This window comes from Schistocerca americana, chromosome 1 (assembly GCF_021461395.2).
Source record: "Schistocerca americana isolate TAMUIC-IGC-003095 chromosome 1, iqSchAmer2.1, whole genome shotgun sequence".
In the NCBI taxonomy this organism is placed as follows: domain Eukaryota; kingdom Metazoa; phylum Arthropoda; class Insecta; order Orthoptera; family Acrididae; genus Schistocerca; species Schistocerca americana.
The window spans coordinates 717,860,467-717,885,426 of record NC_060119.1 but is presented as its reverse complement, the minus strand read 5'-3'; the positions used below and the strand labels follow the sequence as shown (position 1 = coordinate 717,885,426).

The following is a 24,960-nucleotide window of genomic DNA, read 5'->3' as shown; positions in this document are numbered from 1 at the left end:
GTGAAGAACATATCAAAATCCTCAAAGTAGTCACTGAGATTAACATTTACATACAGACAGAAAAATGCGGTGAGGACTTTAATTTAGTAATATGTATGCATAGCCACCTCTGTCTCCAGGAAGCAAGAACTTGAAGGCTGGTGTTAAAAGTATTCTATCACATGTTTCTGTGAACTATGCTCTTGTCCTCTACAGGTAACTGGTTGCATTTTCCTTATTTTACATATTTCTTCAAGACTGTTCTTCAGTAAGACACAAGTGTAGTTCAAAGATCTTACTTACATCAGCCTGTATACTCATATCTAAACAGAATCAGACAGAAAAATCACTGACATCCACACATAGCTCACACTGAAATCTGATAACAGAGCTCTGCCTTTAATCATTCTGTTGGTCATCATAATGAGAATAAGTACCCATCACTCTTGAACAATACACTTTTCAGAAATTTCTTACTTCTGTCTTTGAAGCATAAGAAGAAGATTATGATGGTGCTCTGAGCCCTTACGTCTCTGCCAATTCAGTGTTCAGGATTTGGAGTGATTAATAATTTTCTTCAGTGCAGGTACATCAAATCTTCCTTCTCCATGCATGTGTAAAATATTTTGAAGCAATGGTCTTTCAACATTTTTTTTATTACCAGCATTTACTGATAGCTCATTTATAATAGGAGATTCTGTCCCTTTCTTTGCCTTTCAGTAACTTGTGAACTGTAGACTAAAATCAGTGTGACCATACTCACTTCTTCCATTGCCTCCCATTATTTTTATTTCCCACAGAAAATTCATTGCTTTTCACTTTATCTGAAAACTTTCTCATCTGTCAATATAACGCAAGAAATAGAAAAGGAATTATGTAACACATAAATATACTATTATAGAACAGTTTCTCAATACCATGAAGCAACCAACAGTAGGTGGAGATGATAATTTTTATCAGTATAATGCAACACTACAAAGATGAAGTGGATATGTTTCTTACTATCTTTCTTTTTAACTACGACGTAGTCAGCCACTTCTTTTCCTGTAATTGGTTTGTTTTACTTTTTGGGTTACAAAAGTAATAATTTCAACAACGAACTTACAGAAAAACAGGAAACAATGATCTCAAGACACTATAAAAGAACACTGTCTGTAGTAAAAGCTTTCTATACCAATGCTGCAAGAGAGTTCATTACAAAACAGAATAGGACACATATTTTCATTATAATACAGATAAATACATCTGCTGGTTACCTGTAAGTGAAGCTATGGTGCCTCCAAAATATTCAAATGCATCGGCACATGACGCAATGTCCACTCTTGCTTCCCATATTGGTTTTCCATTATTGAGAACTTCAAGATGGGCTATGTCTTCTAGATTGCTCCTTATTTTGCTTCCAACAGCAGTTAGCAGCTTTCCCCGTTCTGTGTTGCTGAACTGTTGAGAGAAGAAAATATTTTTTTTTTATTCTTTTATGGTATCCACATCAAACTACAAAAAATTACCTGTCAGTCATTTCAGCTATCACGTAGTTTGGCTTTTTCCCTATACTGAAAACCAAAATATATCAAATGTAAAGTTTTAATACATTCACACGAAATTTATATTACATAACTCCAGCATGCTGGATATAGTGGGACAGCAACTCATTTTAGATTGTGATGCAAAAAGAAACAGCCATAGTCGTAACTAAAATTGATGTCTTGTTTAGTTGGTGACCAGTTTTGAGATACATCCTTTCCCAAATCAACCAATGTTTACCAAGTAAAATGTCCATTGTGCATGGTTCCAATTAATGTTCATTAACAAACATTAGTTGGGACCATACACATATGTGCCCACTTTATTTACTGATATTTTGGATTGACAAACACTGGCCACCAACTAAATAAACATCCATTTTAGTTGCAACTCTGACTGTCACTTTTAGCATCATTATTTATATTACTACCATGAATAGCTTTCTCTCTACATTGGTTAAAATTTTTAATAAATCTCATGATAGTTGTGACTGCAGAGTTAGGTCTGTGATACAAGAGAGAAATGTGATGAAAATTAACAAGTTAGTGAGTACAGCTAATTACTCAAACACACTGAATGGAAGAAGACGAAATCAGTTGAATTTATTAATGCAGTATAACACATTTCCAAAATCTTATTTCATTATACACTGATGTACACAAGATCTGATAATCCAAACAAGTAAGAAGTGTGTATAGGGTCAAGGTGTGGCTGATGGTAAAATTCTGTATATGATAAAAATTTCACACTGCGTTATCTTTAAAATTTCACATACATTTAAAAGTTGTTTCCTTTGCTATCTACTTCAAATGGAAGCTATTAAAATCTCTCTGAAAAGGAATTTCTACTCCAACACTGGCAACTAAAACATTACAGGTTATGCAGAATTGAACTCAAGCCAGTTTATTCTATTTTCCATACTTTTAAATCAGACTCAGATTTGATTAAACCATTTAAGATTCAGTCTCAGATTTGTTACCTTATCTATAATGGATCATGGGACTTTTCAGGTCACAGAATGAAATGATGTAGTACTATCATATTCAATAGGAACTACAGAAGCGCATTTGAGACTTATTGTGAGAAGCTGGCATAAATGGTAATGAAGGTATTGGAAGAGATAACATAAGAACAGAATTAAATGAAAAGAATGTTTGCTAATGACCCTGCAACAATGATAACACCGGTTCATGTTTGCACAGTCGGTCTTGGCTAGCACTTATATGTGTGACCATCCAGATCTACCCAGCATTGTTGGCAAATGGGGTGCACTCAGCTCTTGTGAGGCAAACTGAGGAGCTACTTGACTGAGAAGTAGCAGCTCTGATCTTGTAAAATAGCCATGACTGGGAGAAAGGTGTGCAGAGCACAAGCATGTTGAAGCACAATTCTTCAGAAAATATATGAAGCAAATGGCGTAATTACGGTCATTAACTGGAGATAATGTATTTGGAGGATAGTGGCACAAAGTTTTGCATCAGGAAAAAATGAAAACTGGAAGGTTGTATAATTATTAGTTTTAAATTAAATACACCTGATGTAAGAAATATGCCCCTAAGCACACTAATACCATACCTCTAAGAGCAGTAAATTTATCAATTTAATTTCCAATAGTTCCAGATCACAGAATTATGAATATTCCTCACTTTTGGTTCCATACTTTTTTACAAAATAGTTCTCCTCTGAAAGTATCACAACTAATCAGTTAACTAATGAATCAAATCCATAAACAGGTTTTATGCTGTCTATCTTTTCTGATCTTAAGCAAAACTGAAAAATATCTAGCTGGTGTGAGTTTTATTCCTCACAAATTTTGAAAAGCTCCTCATAGCTGAATTGCTACTTTCTGTGGCCTTTCACTGTAACCCAACTGATTTAATGCTATTTATACACTGAAAATTGGTGACTACCTTGTTATTTTAACAATGAGTTAATTGTACTCTAATATTCATGAAAAATCTTCAATGGCTTGGTTTTGACTGATAAGACATATTCAGTAGCTCCTGGATATTTATTGCTCTTAGGCTGTGTCAAGATATGTTGGAAGTCACTATGCATGTGGGGCTCATACCATAAGTCTCCTGGCAGGATTTTCACACAGTTGATTACTCCCAACATATTCTGATCCAGCCAGAAATAATCAAAAAGTCTCCTGACAGAAGCCTCACACAAATTTATTTTGTCTGGCAAGATAAAGGTCTTCAAGGTTCCTCTTACATCTAACCAAACATTCTTAGTGAGTCAACATTAAAATGTGTAAAGTACCTGAGCAATATATGCTGGTGGTGGTGGTGATAGTAGCAGTAGTACACTGCCTGACAAAAAAAGTGGCACGGGGAAGAGAAGGAGGAAATGAAAGGAAACTTCAGAGGTTGTGAGCATTTGAAATGTTATTTCAAAGATTACAAAATAGAATCAAATTTATAAAGAACTTGCACATATCAGTATGACACTGCACTCCATCTGACCTGTATGCATCCATTGATTTGATTGGGAAGGGTGTCATAAAGCCATTGCATCCTCTTCTGAGGCAAGTTGGCTCACACTGTTTTAATTGGTTCTTGTTATCCTGGATACTGGTACTGGGGTGGAGTTGACATTCAAGCTGGCCCCATAAATTTTCTATTTGGGACAGATATGGGGATCTTGCTGGGCAGAGAAGTACCTCAACATTATACCAAAATTTTATAGAGACATGTGCCACATGTGGAAGAGCATTTCCTATTGACAAATAGTACCACAATACTACTTCATGAGAGACACAAGGGCACAGGATGACTGGAACATACCGTTGTGCTTTCAGACTTCCTTCAATCACTACCAGCGGTGACATGAAATCATACCCAATGATTCCCGCACCATGAGTAAGACAACTGTGCCACTTCAAAACATTGGAAGAATGAAACCGCGCTTCAGGTCACTGCCTCACTCCTGACAGTAGTCATCCAGCATAGTGCATAAACACAATTCGTCACTGAACATGATTTGATCCCATTCAATAGCAGTCTACACTTCTCAGTCAATGAACCACTCCAAATGAAGCCACCTGTGTTGTGGTGTTAACAGCAGCCCACACACAACAGGGTAATGTGTTCACACAACTGGAGGCAGAGGGCCAATGTGGGAGCCAGCGTCTGGCTTTGCCTGTTCGCCCTATGAGTGAAAAGGTGACCGTTCCTTCAGCAAGGTCCAGGCAGGCACATATGGATGGGGGAGTGTTAGTTATGGGGAGCTCCAGTGTTACGAGTATCAATGCATACTCGGATGCCTGCCAGGAGGCCTCATCCAAGATGTGGAAGTGGCCTTGCCTGCAGCTACTGAGCATGCAGGGTGCAGTTGTCTGCAAGTTGTGTCTCACATCGGCATCAACGACATCTGTCACATGGGTTCTAAGGCCATCCTAAGTTCATACGGGTGGCTGGCAGGGGTGGTGAAGCCTGCTGATCTCGCCCACAAGGTTCAACCAGAGCTTGCAATTTGCAGCACTGTCCCCAGAGTTGATCGGGGTCCTTTGGTTTCGAGCTGAGTGGAGGTCTCAGTCAAAGTCTTCATCGATTCTGTGATAGTCTTGGCTGCAGATTTCTACATGTGTTATTTGGTGGCGATTTGTAGGACTCCCCTTGATAGGTCAGGGTGGCACTACACAAAGAAAGCAGCTACTAGGGGTAACAGAGTAGTTGTGAGTTGCACATGGGATTGTTTCAAGCTAGGTGGTAGCTTGTGGTCCTCTGATGAACACTCTCCAACCAGTACGCAGAAAGGCATTTCAAACCACATTCAGCATAAAGACACTTTGACTGTCAACATTTAATCAGTAAAATATTGAAATATTCTTAACCAAGTTCCTGAATTTACTGCCCTCCTGCAATGTTCTCATACTCAAATTATTCTTGGGACTGAGAGCTGGCTGAAACCTGAAGCAGAAAGCACTGAGATTTTTAATGAGTCATGCAATGTATATCAGAAAGACAGATTAACAATTATTATGAAAAGGATAGTTGCTACTCACCATGTAGCAGAGATGCTGAGTTACAGTTAGGCACAACAAAAAGACTGTCGGAAAGTGAGTTTTCGGTAGGTGACAAAAATATTGTCTCTATTGAGGTTGAAGTTGAATGTAACAGTGAAGTTGTCTGGTCATGTGTGACTGGTCTAGGAGAAACCAAGTTAATTGTTGGATATTTTTACTGGCTACCAATATCTGCTGTGACAGTTCTAGAATCATTTAAACAAGGTCTATGGTCAGACCATGGAATACTAATTGGAAGTGACTTTAACCTAGTATAGACTGGGACATCTATGGATTCATTGCAGAGGTACAGACAGACAGTCTTGTGAAACACTTTTTAACACATTTTCTGAGAACTGTCTGCAGCAGCTTGTACAGCAGCATACACACAATGGAAATACCTTAGACCTTATCAAAAGTGTCAGTACAGAGATGGGGATTTGTGATCACGATGTTGTTGTTGTGGTCTTCAGTCCTGAAACTGGTTTGATGCAGCTCTCCATGTTACTCTATCCTGTGCAAGCTTCTTCATCTCCCAGTACCTACTGCAACCTACATCCTTCTGAATCTGCTTAGTGTATTCATCTCTTGGTCTCCCTCTACAATTTTTACCCTCCACGCTGCCCTCCAATACTAAATTGGTGATCCCTTTATGCCTCGGAACATGTCCTACCAACCGATCCCTTCTTCTAGTCAAGTTGTGCCACAAACTTCTGTGATCATGATATCATTAAGCAACTATGGTTACAAAAGTTAATAAATCAGTCAAGAAGGGTAGGAGAGTGTTGCCATCTCGCTTAGAAAGTAAACTGACATCACTTAGTTCCAGTGAGATGGACGAAGAAGAATTAAGGACGAAATTTAAACAGACTGTAAATCATGGTCTGGAGAACTATGTGCCTGGTAAGAGGATTAAGAAAGGAAAGACCACCACTGTTTAACAACAAAATTCCGAAAATCCTGAGGGAGGAAAGGCTGTTGCACTCTTGGTTCAAAAGAGAACATGCAAATATGACAAGCAGTGATTTGTTTGCCTATGAAAAGATGTATGAATGAAGCTTACAACTGGTACCACTATCATACCCTTAGCAAAAGACCTGACCGAGAACCTGAGAAAATCGCTAAGCAGCCTAAAGGCTTTCACCCTGTCACTTGTTGACCAGTCTGGTGTGGCAGTTGAAGATTGCAGAATAAAAGTCTAAGATTTAAATTTCACATTTAAGAAATCGTTCACATGGGGAATCATACAAACATACTGATATTTGATCATCAAACAGATTCTTGTGTGGACAGCATATTGATAAGCATCCCTGAAGTAAAAAACTCTATGGCAATGATCCATTACTTAGCTTGCATTTATCGTGAATCTCTTGGCCAGCGTAAAGTCCCAAGCAAGAGCAAGAAACAATGTGGTATGATTAGCTGATGAAATATGAGGAACAAATCATCAGTAGACAGAAGTGAGAAAGTAGAGGAAAGTTTACAATGTGACAGGGATACTGGTTCATTGTAGAACAGAAGGAAAGCACCTAGAATATGCCAAGAGGGAAGCTACATAGATAATAGATAAAGCTTTAAACTCGTCTCGAATGACTTTTGATAAGATGCAAATAACAGGGTAGTTTGTTTCAGAGTCCTGTGGCTGAAATGGAGAAGAGAAAGATTTAGTATTACAGTGAGGTACAGCCAAGATTCTGTATGTCAAATCTAGTGCTGCAATTATGGAATCGTGCCAGGTATTTGTCATATGAGGAGAGACAATGAGGATGCCAGTGGCTATATCAAAATAGCAAAGATTTGGCATAATAAGAGACTGGACTAATTTTTGTTTAATTTGAGGTGGAAATACTTTTCTAAATGTTTCGCTTACAGGTAGGCAGGAGAAAGATTTCCTGCATGCTGTAACCATTTAGTCATCCAAATTTTGATACTGATCCAAGTTTATGCTGAAATGTTTCACCATTTTCATAGTGCAATCTGATACCGTCAAGAAGTACTGGAGGGGCTATTTCACAAAAGTATCCACTGATTAACTTTCAGTATGATATGAGGCTGACGAGTGAATTCTTTGGGTTTAGTTTAGAACCCGGCTTTTGTACCCACCATGATACTGATCAAAGATTGTCATTTACACCTGATACGGCAGCAGCAATGTTATTCTGGTTGGCATTTAGATAAGACTGGATGTTGTCAGATTATAAGTGGGAGTTAAAAGAATGAAGCACAGATGAAATATCATTGATCTAAAGCATGAAAAGAAATGGACCAAGGACCGAACTCTGTGGGTCTTGTGAGAGCACTAGTTTCCTTGATTATTTCTCCAACCTACAGAAGACTCACAAACATCTGTTTTTAAGATAGCTGTTGTAATACAAATTTATGAAATTTAACTGTTTAATTTCATACGTAATACTGCATGTTAAAAATGATTTTTACAACTTTGATCACATATATTTCAGAAACAGGGATAGGTATAAAGGTGTGGTTTGCGACATAATGTTCACCTACATCTAAAAATTCAGTAACTATTTAACAGAGTTCACTGTGTGCATCATCTGTAGATGCACAATAAATATATAAGCAATATTCCATCCAGTTCCTTCCATGTTTGGTCTATCATGTTGTCATTAACATGTGCATTAACATGTGCAATTTCTGCTCTGATGCGAGCTCACACCGCAATTCCTCCACTCATGTACCACTGTCTATCTGTCAGGTGTGATGGTGGTTTGCTTCTGTAATGTGTGCAGAAGCTTTGCTGGACCATGACAGCAGGTTTGGTCTCGTATCAACTATTCTACACATTGTGCCATCTGCTGGGGGTGGCCATCTTCACCAACAACTATCCCAGGAAACAAAAAAACTTTAGGTGTGTGTGAACATTATGCTGCAAACTGCACCTTCTACCTATCCCATTTCTGGAATATACATGATCAAAATTGTAAAAATAATTTTGGAACACACTGTACATTGAAGTGAACAGTATCAAAACCTTTCTCAAATCAAGCAATATTAAAATGGTTGCTTTGTGACTTTCCACAGTACATTTGATGTCTTCAGTCACTTTGAATAATGCAGCTGCAGTGCTATGGTGTTTTTGGAAGACTGATTGATGTTTGTGATGGCTGTTATAAAATATTCCAAGATTTTAGACATTGCAGGTAACATGCTGATCAGCCAATAGTTGCCTGGTAATGTAGGTAGATCATTCTTGGCGAGTGGTCAAATTAAGCTTTGCTCCCACACAGTAGGATATGTACTACTGGCATGATAATATCAGCAACATGTTTAATTGTATCTCTGATCACTCCATCATTATCTACTGTCTCAGAAGAGACTTTCATGACTGCTTCCTACACTGTGTGTAGAAACATGTTTTAAGAAAAATGCATGTTTCAAGGAAAACGTGGTATCTTGTGGCTCATAATTTATCACAAACTGAGAGCTGGCTACTGTTGAGAAAAAGATGTTTAACTCATCTGCACAGGCTTGAAAAAACAGCATCAGACTTTGCCTTTCTTACACTGAAGCTAAGCAGTTTTCTCAGTATTTCTGAAAGATCCAACTTCCTGCACAGAACAGAATGAGCATGCCTGATTTTGGTGTTGTGCATGTTTTGCTTCACTTTGTTCCTGAATTACAAGAATTTTTCATTTCTCTTAAATTTTCTATGTGTAGAGTCTTGTTTACTCGTTATCTGGAACAGTGCCACAGTCAGTCATTCAGCACTAGCTCTGATTTGATAGAATGTTTAGAGGCAATGTTTATCATATAATGCAATTAGTCAGCTCACTGTTTCTATACAGCCATGGACTATCTGAACAGTACTTTTGTAATTGGGTAGATAAAAAATCTAATCACCAAGTGGTGGCAGGGGAACACACATATAAAAGGCATCCAAGTCAGCAATCTTTAGGAGCCAGTGGCTCATTCTTCTGCAGAAGGGTTGAAGGGGAAGGAAGAGGGGTGAAAGAAAAGGACTCTTGAGGTTTGGAAAAAGGGGTAGAGTTCAGAAAAGTCACCCAGAACCCCACTTCAGGGAAGACTTACATGACAGGATGAGAGGGAAAGACTTTCCTTCCCATCTTGTCTGGTAAGTAAGGTTTTCTGAGCACCTTTTCCGAACTCTACCCCTTTTCCTAAACCTTACTAATTCTTTTCCTTCACCCCTCTTCCTTACCCTTCAACCCTTCTGCCAAAAGGAGGGCTACTGGCTCCGAAAGATTGTAAATTCTACTACCTTTTACATGTGTGTTCTCCTGTCGCTGCTTGCTGAGTAGATTTTATTTAACTAACAAGTTACATTACATTTCCAAAAATTGATTACTTTCATTGATATATCAGCCCACGTAAACAGTAGTTTTGTATGACATCATCATTAATTACTAAAAGACTATTAAAATGACTTATCAGTTGAAACCAGTATACCTTTGTCCAAAAAGGGTCCAATATTCAGGAACACACATTTCAATAAATTGCCGGCAACCATTAAAAACTTGGTTTCAGATGAAACACAATTTAAACAGAGTTTGAAAGGCTTTTTGATAGGCAACTCATTCTACTCTGTAGAAGAATATCTTAATGGGACTGTTAGACCAGCTTAAGTAAAAATCTCTGCTAGGTTTCAGTTTTGACAGCATTTGGTCACAACAGTTAAGATTAGGTATTTTGTGTGTGATAAATTTATTAAAAGTGCATAACAATGTTTCATTCTGACAGAGTTTTAATTCTGTAAATATTAGTGGTTCCAGTTTACTGTAATGTAGTCACCTATTTTGACAATCTCTTAACAAATGGTCAGGGTTGTAAGTATTGTATGCAAATGTTTTATGTTTTTTATGTTCCACACCCATGGCAATTACCTCGTGGGTCTATGGAATGAAAACCGAATCCAATCTAATCTAATGTAGCTATTTGAGACTGTATGTGAGTATTTGGTTGCAATAAACTTTATAATTAAATGGTCTCACTGCTGTTTTTCACCAGGAACATGGCAAACATGAACATGGAAGTCTCTACTAGTATTATCAAGATTGAAGATGAGAAACTTATGACAGGAAGCCATGCACAAACTCTGTGATACAGTTATTCACAAACTTTATCCAACAGTTTAAACTAAAGTTCAGATTGATACACGATGCTCCCAAATACACTGGCCCAGCCACCCACATAATATATACTTTAATGTCACTTACTATGTGTGTCTATCACCAAAGTATCTGCATTAGTGTTTTCAATATAAATAATCCCCTTTGCCAAATTTACATAACCTATATGCTGACCACAGATTTCTTTTTCAATAGCTACTTCAGCCATTACACACGTTTCATTCATTACTTTCACAAATTTAGTTTTAAAAAGCAATTTTAAGAGAGAGTGCTGAAAAGAAATGACTCCAATTTTTTTAATGGGAAAACTCTTAGAGATTTTTAAATAAAACAAGCTTTATTAACATTCTACATCTTTACTCTTCACACCTATACATTTATTTCTCAACATAGTCACTCTAGCAATGAACACATTTCTCCCAACAAGAGACCAGTTTGTTGATACCATCACTGCAGAATGTTTGACTTTGCTTATGTTACCACAACCTCTCCTCAGCATGCACTGCTTCATTACTATCAAATGAGGTCCTCGAAGGTGTTCTTTAAGTTTTGGAAACAGATGAAAATCAGATAGGGCCAAGTCAGAACTATATGGAGGATGATCGATGACAGTGAACTGAAGGAGACAGATTGTTACAGATACTGCAACACTCATGTGTAGTCAGGCACTGTCATGATAAAGGAGAGGAGGCCCCATGTGTGGGTGAACTCTGCGAATTCATGTTTTCAGTTTTCTGAGGACCTTGCAGTAAACTGGCATAGTTACATTACACATCACACCATGTCACATGCTACAGCTCAGAACCATCTAGCAGGAGATGGTTGCAACTTGCAGCAGCAAAGCAGGATAGTCGATCAAGTTACCTGCATGACATGTAATACTTCAGTCAATCTTGAGAACAGAATAAAAAAATTAAGAGGCATTACTTTTCAGCGCACTGCTTAATTGACATAGAGAATATGTGGTAAGAATTGATACATCACAAGGTTAGTAACACTTCCTACATTTATCAACAATTTCATTAGATTATCAAGGCTACCTGCTATCATTAGTTTTAGAGTCAATGACTCTCAGAGTGTTATCATTAAAATTGAGACACACCTCACGAGATGAGGTTAGCTGGGAAACTCGGATGCTCTATTTGATGAGCCACTATTTTTTAGTTGGTATCTACATCTATACTCTACAGATCACTGCAAAGTGAATAGCAGTGTCTACTCCCATTTACCACACAGTTTTTCTTACAGTTCCATATTCATGTAGGATGTGGGAAGAATGATTGCTTAAATGCCTCTGTATGCTTTGTAGAAAGCCTAATCTGGTGTTTGTAGTGCCTATGGGAGTGATACATATAGAAGGCTGTAGTATATTTTCCACTTAACACTGATTCTTGAAATTTAGTAAGTAAACTTTTTCTGCCATAGATAGTCTAATTTTCAAGCAACTGTCTTTCATATTTTTCAGCTTTTCTGTGACACTACCCCTGTGACCACTCATGCTGACCTTCTTGGTGCAAGTTCAGTATTTCCTATTAGCCCTATTCTATATAAGTTCTGCACAGCTGAATGATATTCTAGGTTGGATCTGTAGTGACACATGAAAATTTGTTGATTTTTCTGCTTATTGCGAGCAGTCACCATAACCATTATATTGTCTGTGTATGCTTCCAGGACTGCCTCAATCTGTTATGTTTACTGATATTTCCAGATCTATGTTTTCTGAATACTACTTGCACTGACTTCACCCCTTTTGATTGATTCATTTCATTTCATATATAACCTTCGTGGCAGGGTAAGCTGTGGTATTCCAATAACTCTATTCCCACATGCACCATTGAAGAAGTTATGGCAGTAACACTCGGAACCCATACTTGGAAACATCAGTGACAATGAAAGTTTGATTCAAGTCTGGAGTTGAGCACAGGTAGCCCAATGGCTACAGCGACTGCTTGTAATACACACAAAAACCAGGTTTGAGTCTGTCCGGCACACATTTTCAGTTATAATTAGAGGCTCAGCGCATCCGAACAGTTTGGACTGATACTATATCAGGACGTTGAATCTTCAATTATTGCATTCCTAGCAATTCATGAATTTCATTTCAGTGCATTTAATTAATTTCATTCTGGGGTTGGCCACATTACTGGTTTGTAAATGATCTCCTTCACAGACTACTGCACTTTCCCAGTATCATACCAACAAATCAAACTCTAACACTTGTTGTACCTGCATTTGTGACTAAGTAATCATTCCATGTCACTGACTTGAGAATAACTCTACCTGACATTTCCCTTCAGAAACCCTCACATCTGGACATGAACAGAATTGTATCATGTGGAGATTACTCAACTGTTTTCATTCTGATGTTGGAAGATCCAGGAGTAACCACCAGAAATGGCACTTCCCTGTGGATATCACCAACTCCGACAGCAGAAAACCACAGACCATGGGGCACTTAGTGGATTGTCAGCTATGCCCTCTGCCCTGCACAGAAGGTCTTTTGCTTATGTCACTGGGTGCAGCTTAAGTTATAAGATTTTTGTTAAGAGTAGTGTAACTTAATAATTCTTTCTTTCATTTGATCGTAATGGTAATTACCAAGTATTGTAAATGTTTCCGATTCAGTTAAATAAATATTCCATTTCATACCATAACAACTGTTATACTCAGGTTTCTTCATGACTAGACTGCCTCCAATGACTCACTGATACTGCAGTCATAGGATAATATATTTTTGTGATATGTGTACTGTACAATTTTACATTTATGAATATTTAAAGCAAGTTGCCAACCTCTGCACTGTTTTGAAACCTTATCCACATCTTACTAAATATTTGTGCAACATTTTTTAGATAGTGCTTCATTAGAGGTAACTATATGGACTGCAAAAACTCTGAGGTTAATATTAATGTTGCCAGCCAGGTCACTAGCAAATTGATACCCTGTAGGATTGATCATCTGTTAAGTGTTCATGTGGCACTGTGAAGCGAAGAAATATAGCATTCAACTCATTGCCTTGATCAATGGATTTCAGAATGTCATGTGAGAAAAACTAATAAGGGCATACTTATTTGCTGCCATTAGATCTAAAATGTTTCTGCCATGAACAGAACTTAATATAGTTGTGCAAGATGTCTTGTAACACACACTGCTTAGCGAACTGTAATTATCCCTGTCAACTGTTGGAAAATTAAAGTCTCCTGCAATGTCTGACAGTATAATTGGAGAACAAGTATATTAGTGAGCTGTGGTTTCCTCTAAAAGTTTTTTCTATTAAATCTATGAGTGAGGGCTAACTGAAATTAACAAATTGCCTACCCTTGATTCTGAGCCTCGCTCAAAAACATCTTACATGCAGCTCTGGTTTCTCTCTTGGAGGGTTTGAGTTTCTTGTCTACTGCAGCAAAAACATTACCTCAATTTAACATATGAACATTAACTTCCTTTCTTTACCAAGACACATCCTCAAAAACCAGAGACAGTCAAAACATGTCATTCTATGAGGGATTTGAGACATGCTGCTAATTTATGTCCTGCATTGATGGAAGAAACAACTGACTTTCAAACAGGCTCTGTGGAACTTTTAAAATGTAAAAGTGTAATTTTAAGCAAAATATTACTGCCAGAATCAAAAAGTAAGAAAACTATTATGCTAGTGAAAACAAGACAAGCCGCTGTACTCAATCTGGAGCATCATTCTTAAATTTTTTTTTTCAGAAAACAATGATTTTGCCATAAAAAATATCAACAGTATCAAGTCAAAAATGTTGTAAGGCACAGCAAATAATTATAGGTTACTATTCTGGTGACTCATCTGGTCCCACCATCTAGAAGCCAGATTGTCTTCCAAGCAATTCCACTGACACATTGTCTGTTGAGTGAAGACTGTTGACATCACCCATGTGGCATCCTACTGGAACCTGACTGCCCTCTACTGCTTTGGACTAAGTGCTGCTGATCAGGCTATTAATGGCTGTGCTAGTAATGACTTTGCAAGGATTTAATGGTATTATTCCTCCACCAAGTTTGCTCACTCGTGAACATTAACTTGTTTGTGGTTGTTTAGTAGAAAATTAATAAAGACTGCAAGTTTGCAAACAGGAACCAAACAAGTGTGCACAAAAGTAATCAGGAGGTGTTCAGCCAAAGTTCAAGGGCACAGGACTTGACACTAGCATGCATTTAGTGAAGGTAAACATGGACCTAGAGTGAAACTTCCTGGCAGATTAAAACTGTGTGCCCGACCGAGACTCAAACTCGGGACCTTTGCCTTTCGCGGGCAAGTGCTCTACCATCTGAGCTACTGAAGCACGACTCACACCCAGTACTCACAGCTTTACTTCTGCCAGTATCTCGTCTCTCATGGACCTAGAGTTCCCAAACTTTGGTAGCAACATTTAACACTGCAACAGCAACATTTTCAGAAAGAATAGGTTTGCTTTGAACAATAGGTGGAGCTACAGGCCAACCTGACACACCAACTCCTGCTTCGAGCAGCAGAGCAGGTACACCATCATTTCCACTTTTTCAGGCAGATGCTGAGGGTGGAACAGCTATAACCACCACCTCTCCCTGCAGTTCCAGGCATGTAAAATTTCTAATATGATACTGCAATGTTCATGTCGTCTTTCTAATAATCCTAAACTGATGAATTTGCTATACAAACTTTAAAGACTTTGTTGTCAGAAACTTAAAATTTTGATAAATGTGTACATTGCTTTCTTCATATTATGATTAAAAGTGTCACATAGTAGCAGTCACAATAGAATGTTTTGAGTGTCACAGATTCCCTAATCATCATACACAACATTTCTGGGTCTGCTGTAAATACATGGTAATCCTCTATCCAAAATTACGAAATAAAATACGTTACTTCTTCATTAAATTGTGATGAACAGACATACAAAATCATATGAATTCTGCATTATCAAGGTCTATTACATCAATATTAATACGTCTAAGTTTTCATTGGCAAATTTACTTTCCAGTGAGACAGAGGTAAGTTTTGGCTGAGGAGACCCCTGAGTGTGCCACCAGAAGTTATAGAAAAGAAAACTTGGTGAATATTATACTGGATATGGGGGTAAGTGACTGACCAAATGAAACATAGAGATTGGTGATGCATAAAACCTGATTGTGTGGGAAGAGAAGAGTAAACAGCAGCTGAAGCTAGGAAAAAAAAAGTTCAAATGTGTGTGAAATCTTATGGGACTTTACTACTAAGGTCATAAGTCCCTAAGCTTACACACTACTTAACCTAAACTATCCTAAGGACAAACACACACATCCATGCCCGAGGGAGGACTCGAACCTCCGCCGGTATTAGCCGCACAGCTGAAGCTAGACTGAAGAAGAAACCACCTCCATAACTGCATGTTTTACTCTTTTGTTACAACATATTTTGACTAAATTAAGGTGTAAAACCACAGTTATTATAACTTACAAGTATTGTTAGCAATAAGCTGCCTACTTTGGAGATGCCAGGTTTCTAGAGTGGCCTTGGACAGAGGTGTATTTGTTCTGTATGTGTCTGTAGGTAATGTTGTGATTATTTATAATTTTCTTAGCTTTGAATTCTGAAAATACTGTTGAATAGTACAAATATGAATGTTTGAGCAAAATGGAAGTTCTGAAAGTCAAACTTTGTTTTATAAGTAACGAAGAGGGAATTAAGAACAACAATAAATATTATTTAAATATCAAACAGCTTAGAGCCAGAGGCCTGTTATCATTCTTGCAATTGTGTGCTTCCCCTTCCTCATTTGGCTCCACACCCCAGCTTCCTCCACATTCAAAGTTTTGAAGTCTTAGTGATCAATGTGTTCAGCCAAACTGTGCAGAAACATTTATGACTGAATAACCAAGCGAGTTCTCTCTGCAGTCAGTTTTATTTTTTATTGGAGTATTGGATAATGCTTTTTCACTAGTAGAAAAAAAAAAAAAAAAAAAGCTTAATTCTAAGAAATAACATTGTGATGCATATGATTGAAGCCTTTCGTTCTGCAGTTGTAGGATTCTTATAAGGAGTTATTAGCTGAAGTTCAATATACTTGAATTATGTAGTGGTCCAGACCATTTTACACTATCACTAGACAAGCGTTCTGCTGCAGTGCCAAAAGTTTCAATGTTTTAAGTTGACTACTTCTTTTCTGTTGGTGTACTTGTCATTATGTGTATATGTTCTTTCATTACCACACAGGTCACCTCAAATATTTCTAGACTGTGTAAATATATCAATACTAACAAAGAGATAGAGGGGCTGGCCAGTACTTACCTCAGCTCAGTACAGCCGATAGATACACATAAAACAGAACCGAAAATTTACGTTCGGTTCTATTTTATGTGTATCTATCGGCTGTACTGAGCTGAGGTAAGTACTGGCCAGCCCCTCTATCTCTTTGTTCGTATTTGTTTCACATCTTTGTATGAGATTTTCCATTAATCATTTAAATATATCAATATGCAGTGTCAGCTAAGTTATAGCTGCCAATGTGATGAATTTTCTGACATATGCAAGTAATTCTTAGTTTTGTAGCTACCAAATTATAACACTGAAAAAAATCTTTTTTAAAAATGGAACTACATACTTATTCCTGTAGCAATGGAAAGAGCCTTTGAAGAGAATTTTAATGACAATGCATGCAAAATTTGATCAGACAGTAACAAGATAACAATGCTGATAACCATGATCCCTCTAGCAAGAGAAGAGATCTTATAAATGTCTGCCCTATTGTAGTAAATGAAAACAAATGTGTAACTCAGGTACGATTCTAGTATTTAGTATTATGTGCATCACATAACTGCTCAAAATGTTGATCTTGAGGACTGATACGTCCCAGGCCGACAGTACCATGTATCAACTTTAATCAGCACTTATTGCAACACAAGGTCATGTTATAACAGCATTTCATGTCTTTGGGAATTACTGGTGTTCTTCTGTAGACCTCTCATTTTAATTTCCCCAAAGATAAACGTCCAGAAGTGTGAGCTATTAACAACCTCATAACAGACCACTGTACCATCATCCTCCTTACGGACATAGGTTCCACTATTATTGTAATGACTGTGAGGTGTTTGCGGGTATGTAGCTGAGAGGCTCATCCAGCTCAAGTGTAATTCAATATGTTAAACTGTTCCCAACAATACCACTCTTTCTATCCACAGTGAGCAGCAGAAAATGCTAAAAACCATAGTCTCCCAATAAGGAATCGCAGCTGCCTCCATAGAACTCCTTAACCCCCTGAACTGTGTGTCCCTACAATACACTTACTTCCCAAAATACACAAAAATAATAATCATAACTGTCTCATTTAATAGGCATTAATGCCTCTACAAACACTTCTCACCCCTGGTAGACTAGCTCTGCAACTCTTTCTTCATAAAATTCACATCCACTTCTTGGAACATCTCAAATCTGTTCCAACCCCTCTCCCATCTCGAATTCTCTTTGTCACTATGCATGCAACCTCTTCCTATACTAACATCCCAAACAATGATCAGTAGAGCATTATGACCACCAATCCACCATAAATAAATAGCTGTCCACATGGTAGTAGCATCACCTGGTGAGGAATGACTACTAATAAGACACTCACACAACGGATGTAATATCAATGAGCATGCTACCAATGTGTACAATGGGGAAGGCGTGAAATCTACCTGAGTTTGACTGAGAGAAGAGTGTGATGGTCTGGAGACTCAGCATGAGCATTTTGGAAACTGCACGACTTATCAAGTGTTCAAGGAGTGCTGTGGTGAGTGTCTTTAACACGTTGCAAAACCAAGGTGAAACCACATCCAGAAGTCGTGGGGTTGGACGTCACCCCTCATTACAGATGTTGGACGTCATGTGCTGGGCAGGCTGGTAAAACAGGACAGGTGGCGAACTGTGGTAGAACTGACATCAGACTTTAATGCTGGGCCAAGTGCAAGTGTAACTGAACACACAGTCCACCGAACGCACCTAACAATGGGCCTCCACAGCCGACGACCCATGCCTGTTCCAAGGTTAACACCACAACATTGGCAACTGTCACTGAAATGAGCATGTGACAATCTGCACTCAACACTGTCACAGTGGCAGAGAATTATACATCTGATGAATCATAATACCTTCTTGAACATGCTGATGGGAGGGCATGAATATATCGTCTTCCTGGGGAACAGCTCCTTGATACCAGTACTGTAGTATGGAGACAAACTGGCAACGGCTCCATTATGCTCGGGTGAATACTCATGTGGGCATTCTTGGGTCCAGTGGTGCTCGTGCAAGAAACCATGGCGGCCAAAGTGTACGGTACACTGGTTGCAGACCACATACACCCCTTTGTGACGATCATGTTTCCTGACAGGAGTGACATTTTTCAACAAGATAATGCGCCATGTGACAAGGCCAGAAGTGTGAAGGAGTTGTTTGAGGAGCATAGTAGCAAAACCGAGTGGAACATGTCTGGGATGTGATTGAATGTGGCATCAGAGCTCATCACCCCTCTTCCCAGATTTTACTGGAATTAGGTGACTTGTGCGTGCAGCTGTGGTGCCAACTCTCTCCAGCGACATACCAAGGCCTCACTGCTTTCCTGCTACAATATGTTACTACTGTTATCCGTGCCAAAGCTATTCAGTAGGTGGTTGTAGTGTTCTGGCTGATCAGTGTACACATGTGTAGCCTCTCAGCCCCAATTCACTGTCTCTGCCACCTGAAAGTTTCCCTAAAAACTCATTTATTTTCACCCTGACCACTAATCCTTACTGATAGCTGCTTTGCTTTCAAGGGACAAATCCACAAATAAATCAAAGGAACTGCTGTGGGAATCATCATGGTCCTGTCCTATGCCAATCTTTTCATCGGTCGCATGGAAGAGGTAGTGCTGAACAACTAGAACCTGCAAGCTCTGGCTTATTACAGTGGAGAGGAACTCCTCCACATACTGTTGCAGCTTAATCCCTTGTTTCAACTCAAATTCTCCTGGTCCTATTTCAGATACAAGGCCACCTTCCATGACTTCCATCTCACTGAAGCTCACATCCAAATCTCAGTCCATATAACCAGCCAACAACCAATAACATCTCCATCTGGACAGCTGCCATTCCTTTCACATCAAACACTCCCTTCCCTACACATTAGACATCCATGGAAAACATACTGCTCCAACAATGAATCCTTCAACACCCGTACCAATCACTTCTCCCAGCTTTTCTCTCCTGCATCTACCCCACAAATCTTTTCTACACTACTGTTTGGTCTCTTCCCCCAAACAATCCAATCCAATCTTTTCTACACTCAGATCTCCCTGGCAGTCTCTCCTTTCACCCTTCAACAAATACAACTTCCATTTTCAAAAAACTCAGAAATACAATACCCCCCTCCCACCATTGTTCAGGCCTCTAACATCTCTATTATATTCCTGCTATTTACCTGCCACTATAGAAAATGGCACTACACCTGTGACCAGCACGGGGTCATGCATCAGTGCTGCACGTTTTCTGCCGGAGACAGTACACATGATAGGTCAGTCATCAAACACTGGCCCATGCACGCGCCACGTGTATAGCAATATTACTGGTAATGATGTAAGAATGAGTGCTGGCAAGCCAATCTTCAGTAGGTGCCACCAAATGTGGCAGCCTTACCACTAGCAGCATGTGTATCTCTACAACAGCGGCCACTATGTCACATCGGTTAGTCATGTGCTCACCGAGCACCGCAAGGGTATCCTTCAGCCAGCTGTATACTTAAGATGCTCCCTGATTGCTGGCAGGCAGCTCACATCAGCTGTGCCCAGCAGCTTTGTCTCTCCGAGCTCACCAGCTCTGTCCAGTTGAGCTCTGTCTCTAGATCTACACTGTGCTGTGATGCTGCTCCAGCAGCCACAATGAATGATACTCAACGGCAGGCACACTGAGCTGCCAGCCACCACTTTTAGAGCCTTTGTTTCTTCTGACACTGGCCTTCTATGGACTTGGTGTCCCAAGATTGGTATACTCCTGTGGACAATAAACTGTGAACAGGTATTCTCCTGTGGAACTTAGATTGTGAACTGCACCTAGGAGTGACTGTCACGACTTATGTCATGATGGACTTCAACTTATACATCTACATTATTATTCTGCAGTTCACAATTAAGTGCCTGGCAGTGGATTCACCGAATCAGCTTCAAGCTAATTTTCAACCGTTTGACTCTCTAAGAGCGTGTGGGAATAACGAACACTTAAATCTTTCCATGCGAGCTCTGATTTCTCTTATTTTACTACGATGATCATTTCTCCCTATGTAGCTGGGCACCAACAAAATGTTTTCACATTCTGAGGCATATTTCTATCAGACCAGGAAAATCCTTTAGTTATGTTTATCAGAATCTACATTATGTTCATCTTGCTCTTATATGTGTTGTGCCAATGAATTATTACTTACACATTACTTGGAAATCATAATTTATTGTATGTGCCTACCACTGCAGGACACATAGCTATGACTTTCTCAATTCACACTCTGAAATAAGATCATCTTTCCCCAACAAACTTCTCATACCACTTCTGTCAGCCTCCTCGTAACATCTGTGTGAAACCACATGACATTCCCACATCATTACTCGTAGGTGCAGATCCAGGAGAGAGAGAGAGAGAGAGAGAGAGAGAGAGAGAGAGAGAGAGAGAGAGAGAGAGAGAGAGAGAGAGAGAGAGGGGGGGGGGGGGGGGGGGGGGGCTGCTATGAACCATCTGCCTCAAAAGTGAAAATCACAGTACTAACAATTGATATAAGCAAATTACAATATTATTATGCCAAACGAATAAAAAATATTATTGTTATTACTATTAAAATCTTAAGCAGCTGTGGCACATTAAATGTAAGGATGATGATAAATAATTGGGGGTGGGGGTAGGGGGGGGGGGGGGGGGGAGAAGAAAAACTGATTTCCCCCCATAATTGAAACCTGAATCCAAACATGATTACATGGCTCTCAAGGTTCCTACCTCTGCATATTTTATCACTGTCATACTATTTACAGACTGTACAGGTTTATACTTTACTATCCTTTCTAAGTACCGCTAACACCCTACTGGTGGTAGTGGTTATTTGCATGTATGTGCGTGTGTGGGGGGGGGGGGGGGAGGGGGGGGGGGGAATCTAGAGGGAGTGCACACTTGAAATCTTGCTTTGATTCTAATTTACATGAAGCACATTTTGCTTTTATTAGCACCAAACACCATCAGTGGTCTGAAAAATATTAACCATGAGCAACCTACTAACCTATAATTCTATTTTAGCTAACCCATACAGTTATACTCAACTTTTAGACATATGTGTATCCAATAATTTGTAAATTTTCATGGTGACAGAATGGCACACCATTACCTGCCTTCAGGAAGTACTGGTGTTGGGCACATTGAAAAGTAGGAAAAACTATTATTAAGCTTTTGGAATTGCTAGTTCCTTCTTCAGGTAGAATTAAAATATGGGTTTGGGAGAGCTAAGAAGATGCAGGTCATTTGGAACCTGAAGTTGAGAAGGGTACACCTGTTGCAGGGAAAGAGAAGATAAAGAGAAGGGGGATACATAAGATATTGGGGGTAAAAGAACTGGTAAGTATGTAGCCACTTCAGCCCAGGGGCAGTAGGGCAGAATTAGAAGTAAAGATGTGTAAGAAGAAGAGAAATGAGAAGTGGAATGACCATGGTGACTAAGAGGTAGAAGGTAATGAGAAAAGATGGGGGAAATAAGAGCAACAGACAGAGAAAGATGAAGATAAAGAAATTGGAAAGAAATACAGTAAGTAATTTTTAATGAAATATACTAACGGTTAAAAAGAGTTAGCAATGTAGAACAGAAAAGAAGAAAAAATGGTGTAGGGGGGATTGTTAACAGGAAATGTGTGATTTCACACAGTGCACTGCCTCCAGTTACCACACCGAGCGAGGTGGCGCAGTGGTTAGACACTGGACTCGCAATCGGGAGGACGACGGTTCAATCCCACGTCCGGCCATCCTGATTTAGGTTTTCCGTGATTTCCCTAAATCGCTCCAGGCAAATGCCGAGATGGTTCCTTTGAAAGGGCATGGCCGACTTCCTTCCCCATCCTTTCCTAATCCGATGAGACCGATGACCTCGATGTCTGGTCTCCTTCCCCAAAGAACCCAACCCTTCAGTTACCAGTAGTACTGCTGGAGTAGGTGGTGGTAGGTCGGTACATGAGGCAGATTTTACAGGCAAATAATTAAAGGTGTATTTTTGGAAGTCTGATTTTCCCACTGGAGTCGTTAGTGTTCATTTTTTCTTACATAAGAACGTGCACACATAAGAACTCCAGTTATTTACTGCTATTTTTACTTTTCAGTTAGGGGTTAAGAATTAGCTGATTGGAATAGAGATGGAGCAAGATATTGGTCATCATTGTGTAAGGAAAACCAACATAACACTCTTGGAGCACAATAAATAAGTGTTACAACATAAAGAGGAAAAAAGGCACGTCTTACTCGGCTTGGCACATCAGATAAGCACGATGACTGATAATTGGGCATTCCTCAACTACTCAAAGTCCAGAACTATCAGTGCTCAGTACTTGTGTTCATTTTAATATGGGTGCATCTTGTGATATATGTTAGCAACAAGTTTTGTCAAAATAAATTACATGGCTACCCATTTATAGGTTTAAATCCTGACAGTTACAGTGCAAGATATCAAATACCATTAGATTGCTCCAAAAAAGTTTTTTTCCCAAATGTGGACACTCAAACAAAAGTGAGTATTCAATAAACACCAGGATAAAAGCATCCATAAACAACCACAATCACATACTATCATTACTTCTTGCTCTCGACTCACTGATACAGAAGGCAGGATGCAGCTCAACTATTGCTCGATTGCTAACAGTAAAATGATGCAACAGTGTCAGCTCAAACTGCTTTTACAATGATAGCCTCAATGTATTGAGGTCACTGTTGCACATATCACTATAGTGCTTAGGGATAAAAGGCAGATAACATGCTGGATGGAGACATGTAGAATGAAGTCATTGTTTGTTCTATGACAATCCGTGACGTGAGCCTAAGAACCTAATGATTTACATCTGTAGACAGTGAAGAATGCGAAAGAACCTAAATTCGTGTGTAGCACATACAGATATCGTGCTGGTGGTATTTGCAGGAACCAGCACTGGCTGATGTACAGACCACTATGTTATCTGAAGCAAATTTTAACAAGCAAATAGGAGTACAAGCCAGACAATTAATTCCTTGAATGACATACTAAGCATAATGCTTTCTCACAAAACCTAGAGGCTAGAGGACGAATACAACACTATCAAAACATTCATGACCAGGGGAAAGATACATGCTGTCTAAACAAAACTTAGAGACTTTTGAGCTTTTCCAATAACATTGTAGCTCTGTCAGAGACAGCAAAGGGCTTGGAAATGCAATTGTATAGAATAGGTAGTGTCATGAAATGAGGTTATAAGATGAATATCAACGAAGTAAGATAATAAAGGAATGTAATCAAATTAAATCATGTGATACTGAGGGAATTAGATTAGGAAACGAGACACTAACAACAGTAGATGGTTTTTGCTATTCGAGCAGCAAAACTAGTGATGACAGCCAAAGTAGAGAGGACATAAATTGCATGCCAGCAATGTTAAGAATAATATTTTTTAAAAAGTATAATTTGTCAACAATTAATATCAATTTAAGTGTCATGAACTCTTTTCTAGAAGTACTTGTCTGGAGTGTAGCCTTGTATGGAAGCGAAACATGGACAATAAGTGGTTCAGACAAGGAGATAATAGAAACTTTTGAAATGTGGTGCTACAGAAGAATGCTGAAGATTAGATGGGTAGACTGAATAACTAATGAGGAGGTACTGATTCAAATTGGGGAGAAAGACATTTATTGCACAACTTGACTAAAGGACAGGATTATTTGATACACCACATCCTGAGACATCAAGGAATAATCAAATTGATAATGGAAGGAAGGCCGAGGGATAAAAATTGTATACGAGGATTCAGGCATGAGTACAGTAAGCACTGAGAAGTGTGGATGGATGAATCAAACCCCTCTCTAGACTGAAGATGAAGGAGAAGAAGAAGAAGGAGAAGAAGAAGAAGTCACAACAACAGCAGCAGCAACAACACTGGCAAGAGAAGCAGGTTAGTTACTTTTAGCACAGAATAATACTGGACCTACAGATATGCCCATCTTTGATTTGCATACAATCTTATCAATTGTTGTCTGATCACAAGGGAAGAAGACATCAATTTATGCATATGTTTGATGAGAAACATTCAAATTTGTTGGAGATATTTTTGGGAAATAATTTCTTTTGGATTATAAAGTATTTTG

The 24,960-nt window shown here is 38.9% G+C and overlaps 1 protein-coding gene across 1 annotated transcript in view; it reads right to left on the bottom strand.

Annotated features, from left to right (window-relative positions):
• The window catches only part of LOC124610257 (4-trimethylaminobutyraldehyde dehydrogenase-like), a 150,121-nt gene that overhangs the window by 123,356 nt on the left and 1,805 nt on the right, over positions 1–24,960 (bottom strand). Inside the window, exon 2 of the mRNA XM_047140143.1 lies at positions 1,236–1,419. Within this exon, the coding sequence (XP_046996099.1) occupies positions 1,236–1,419 (184 nt within the window). The remainder of the gene's footprint in view (positions 1–1,235; positions 1,420–24,960) is intronic.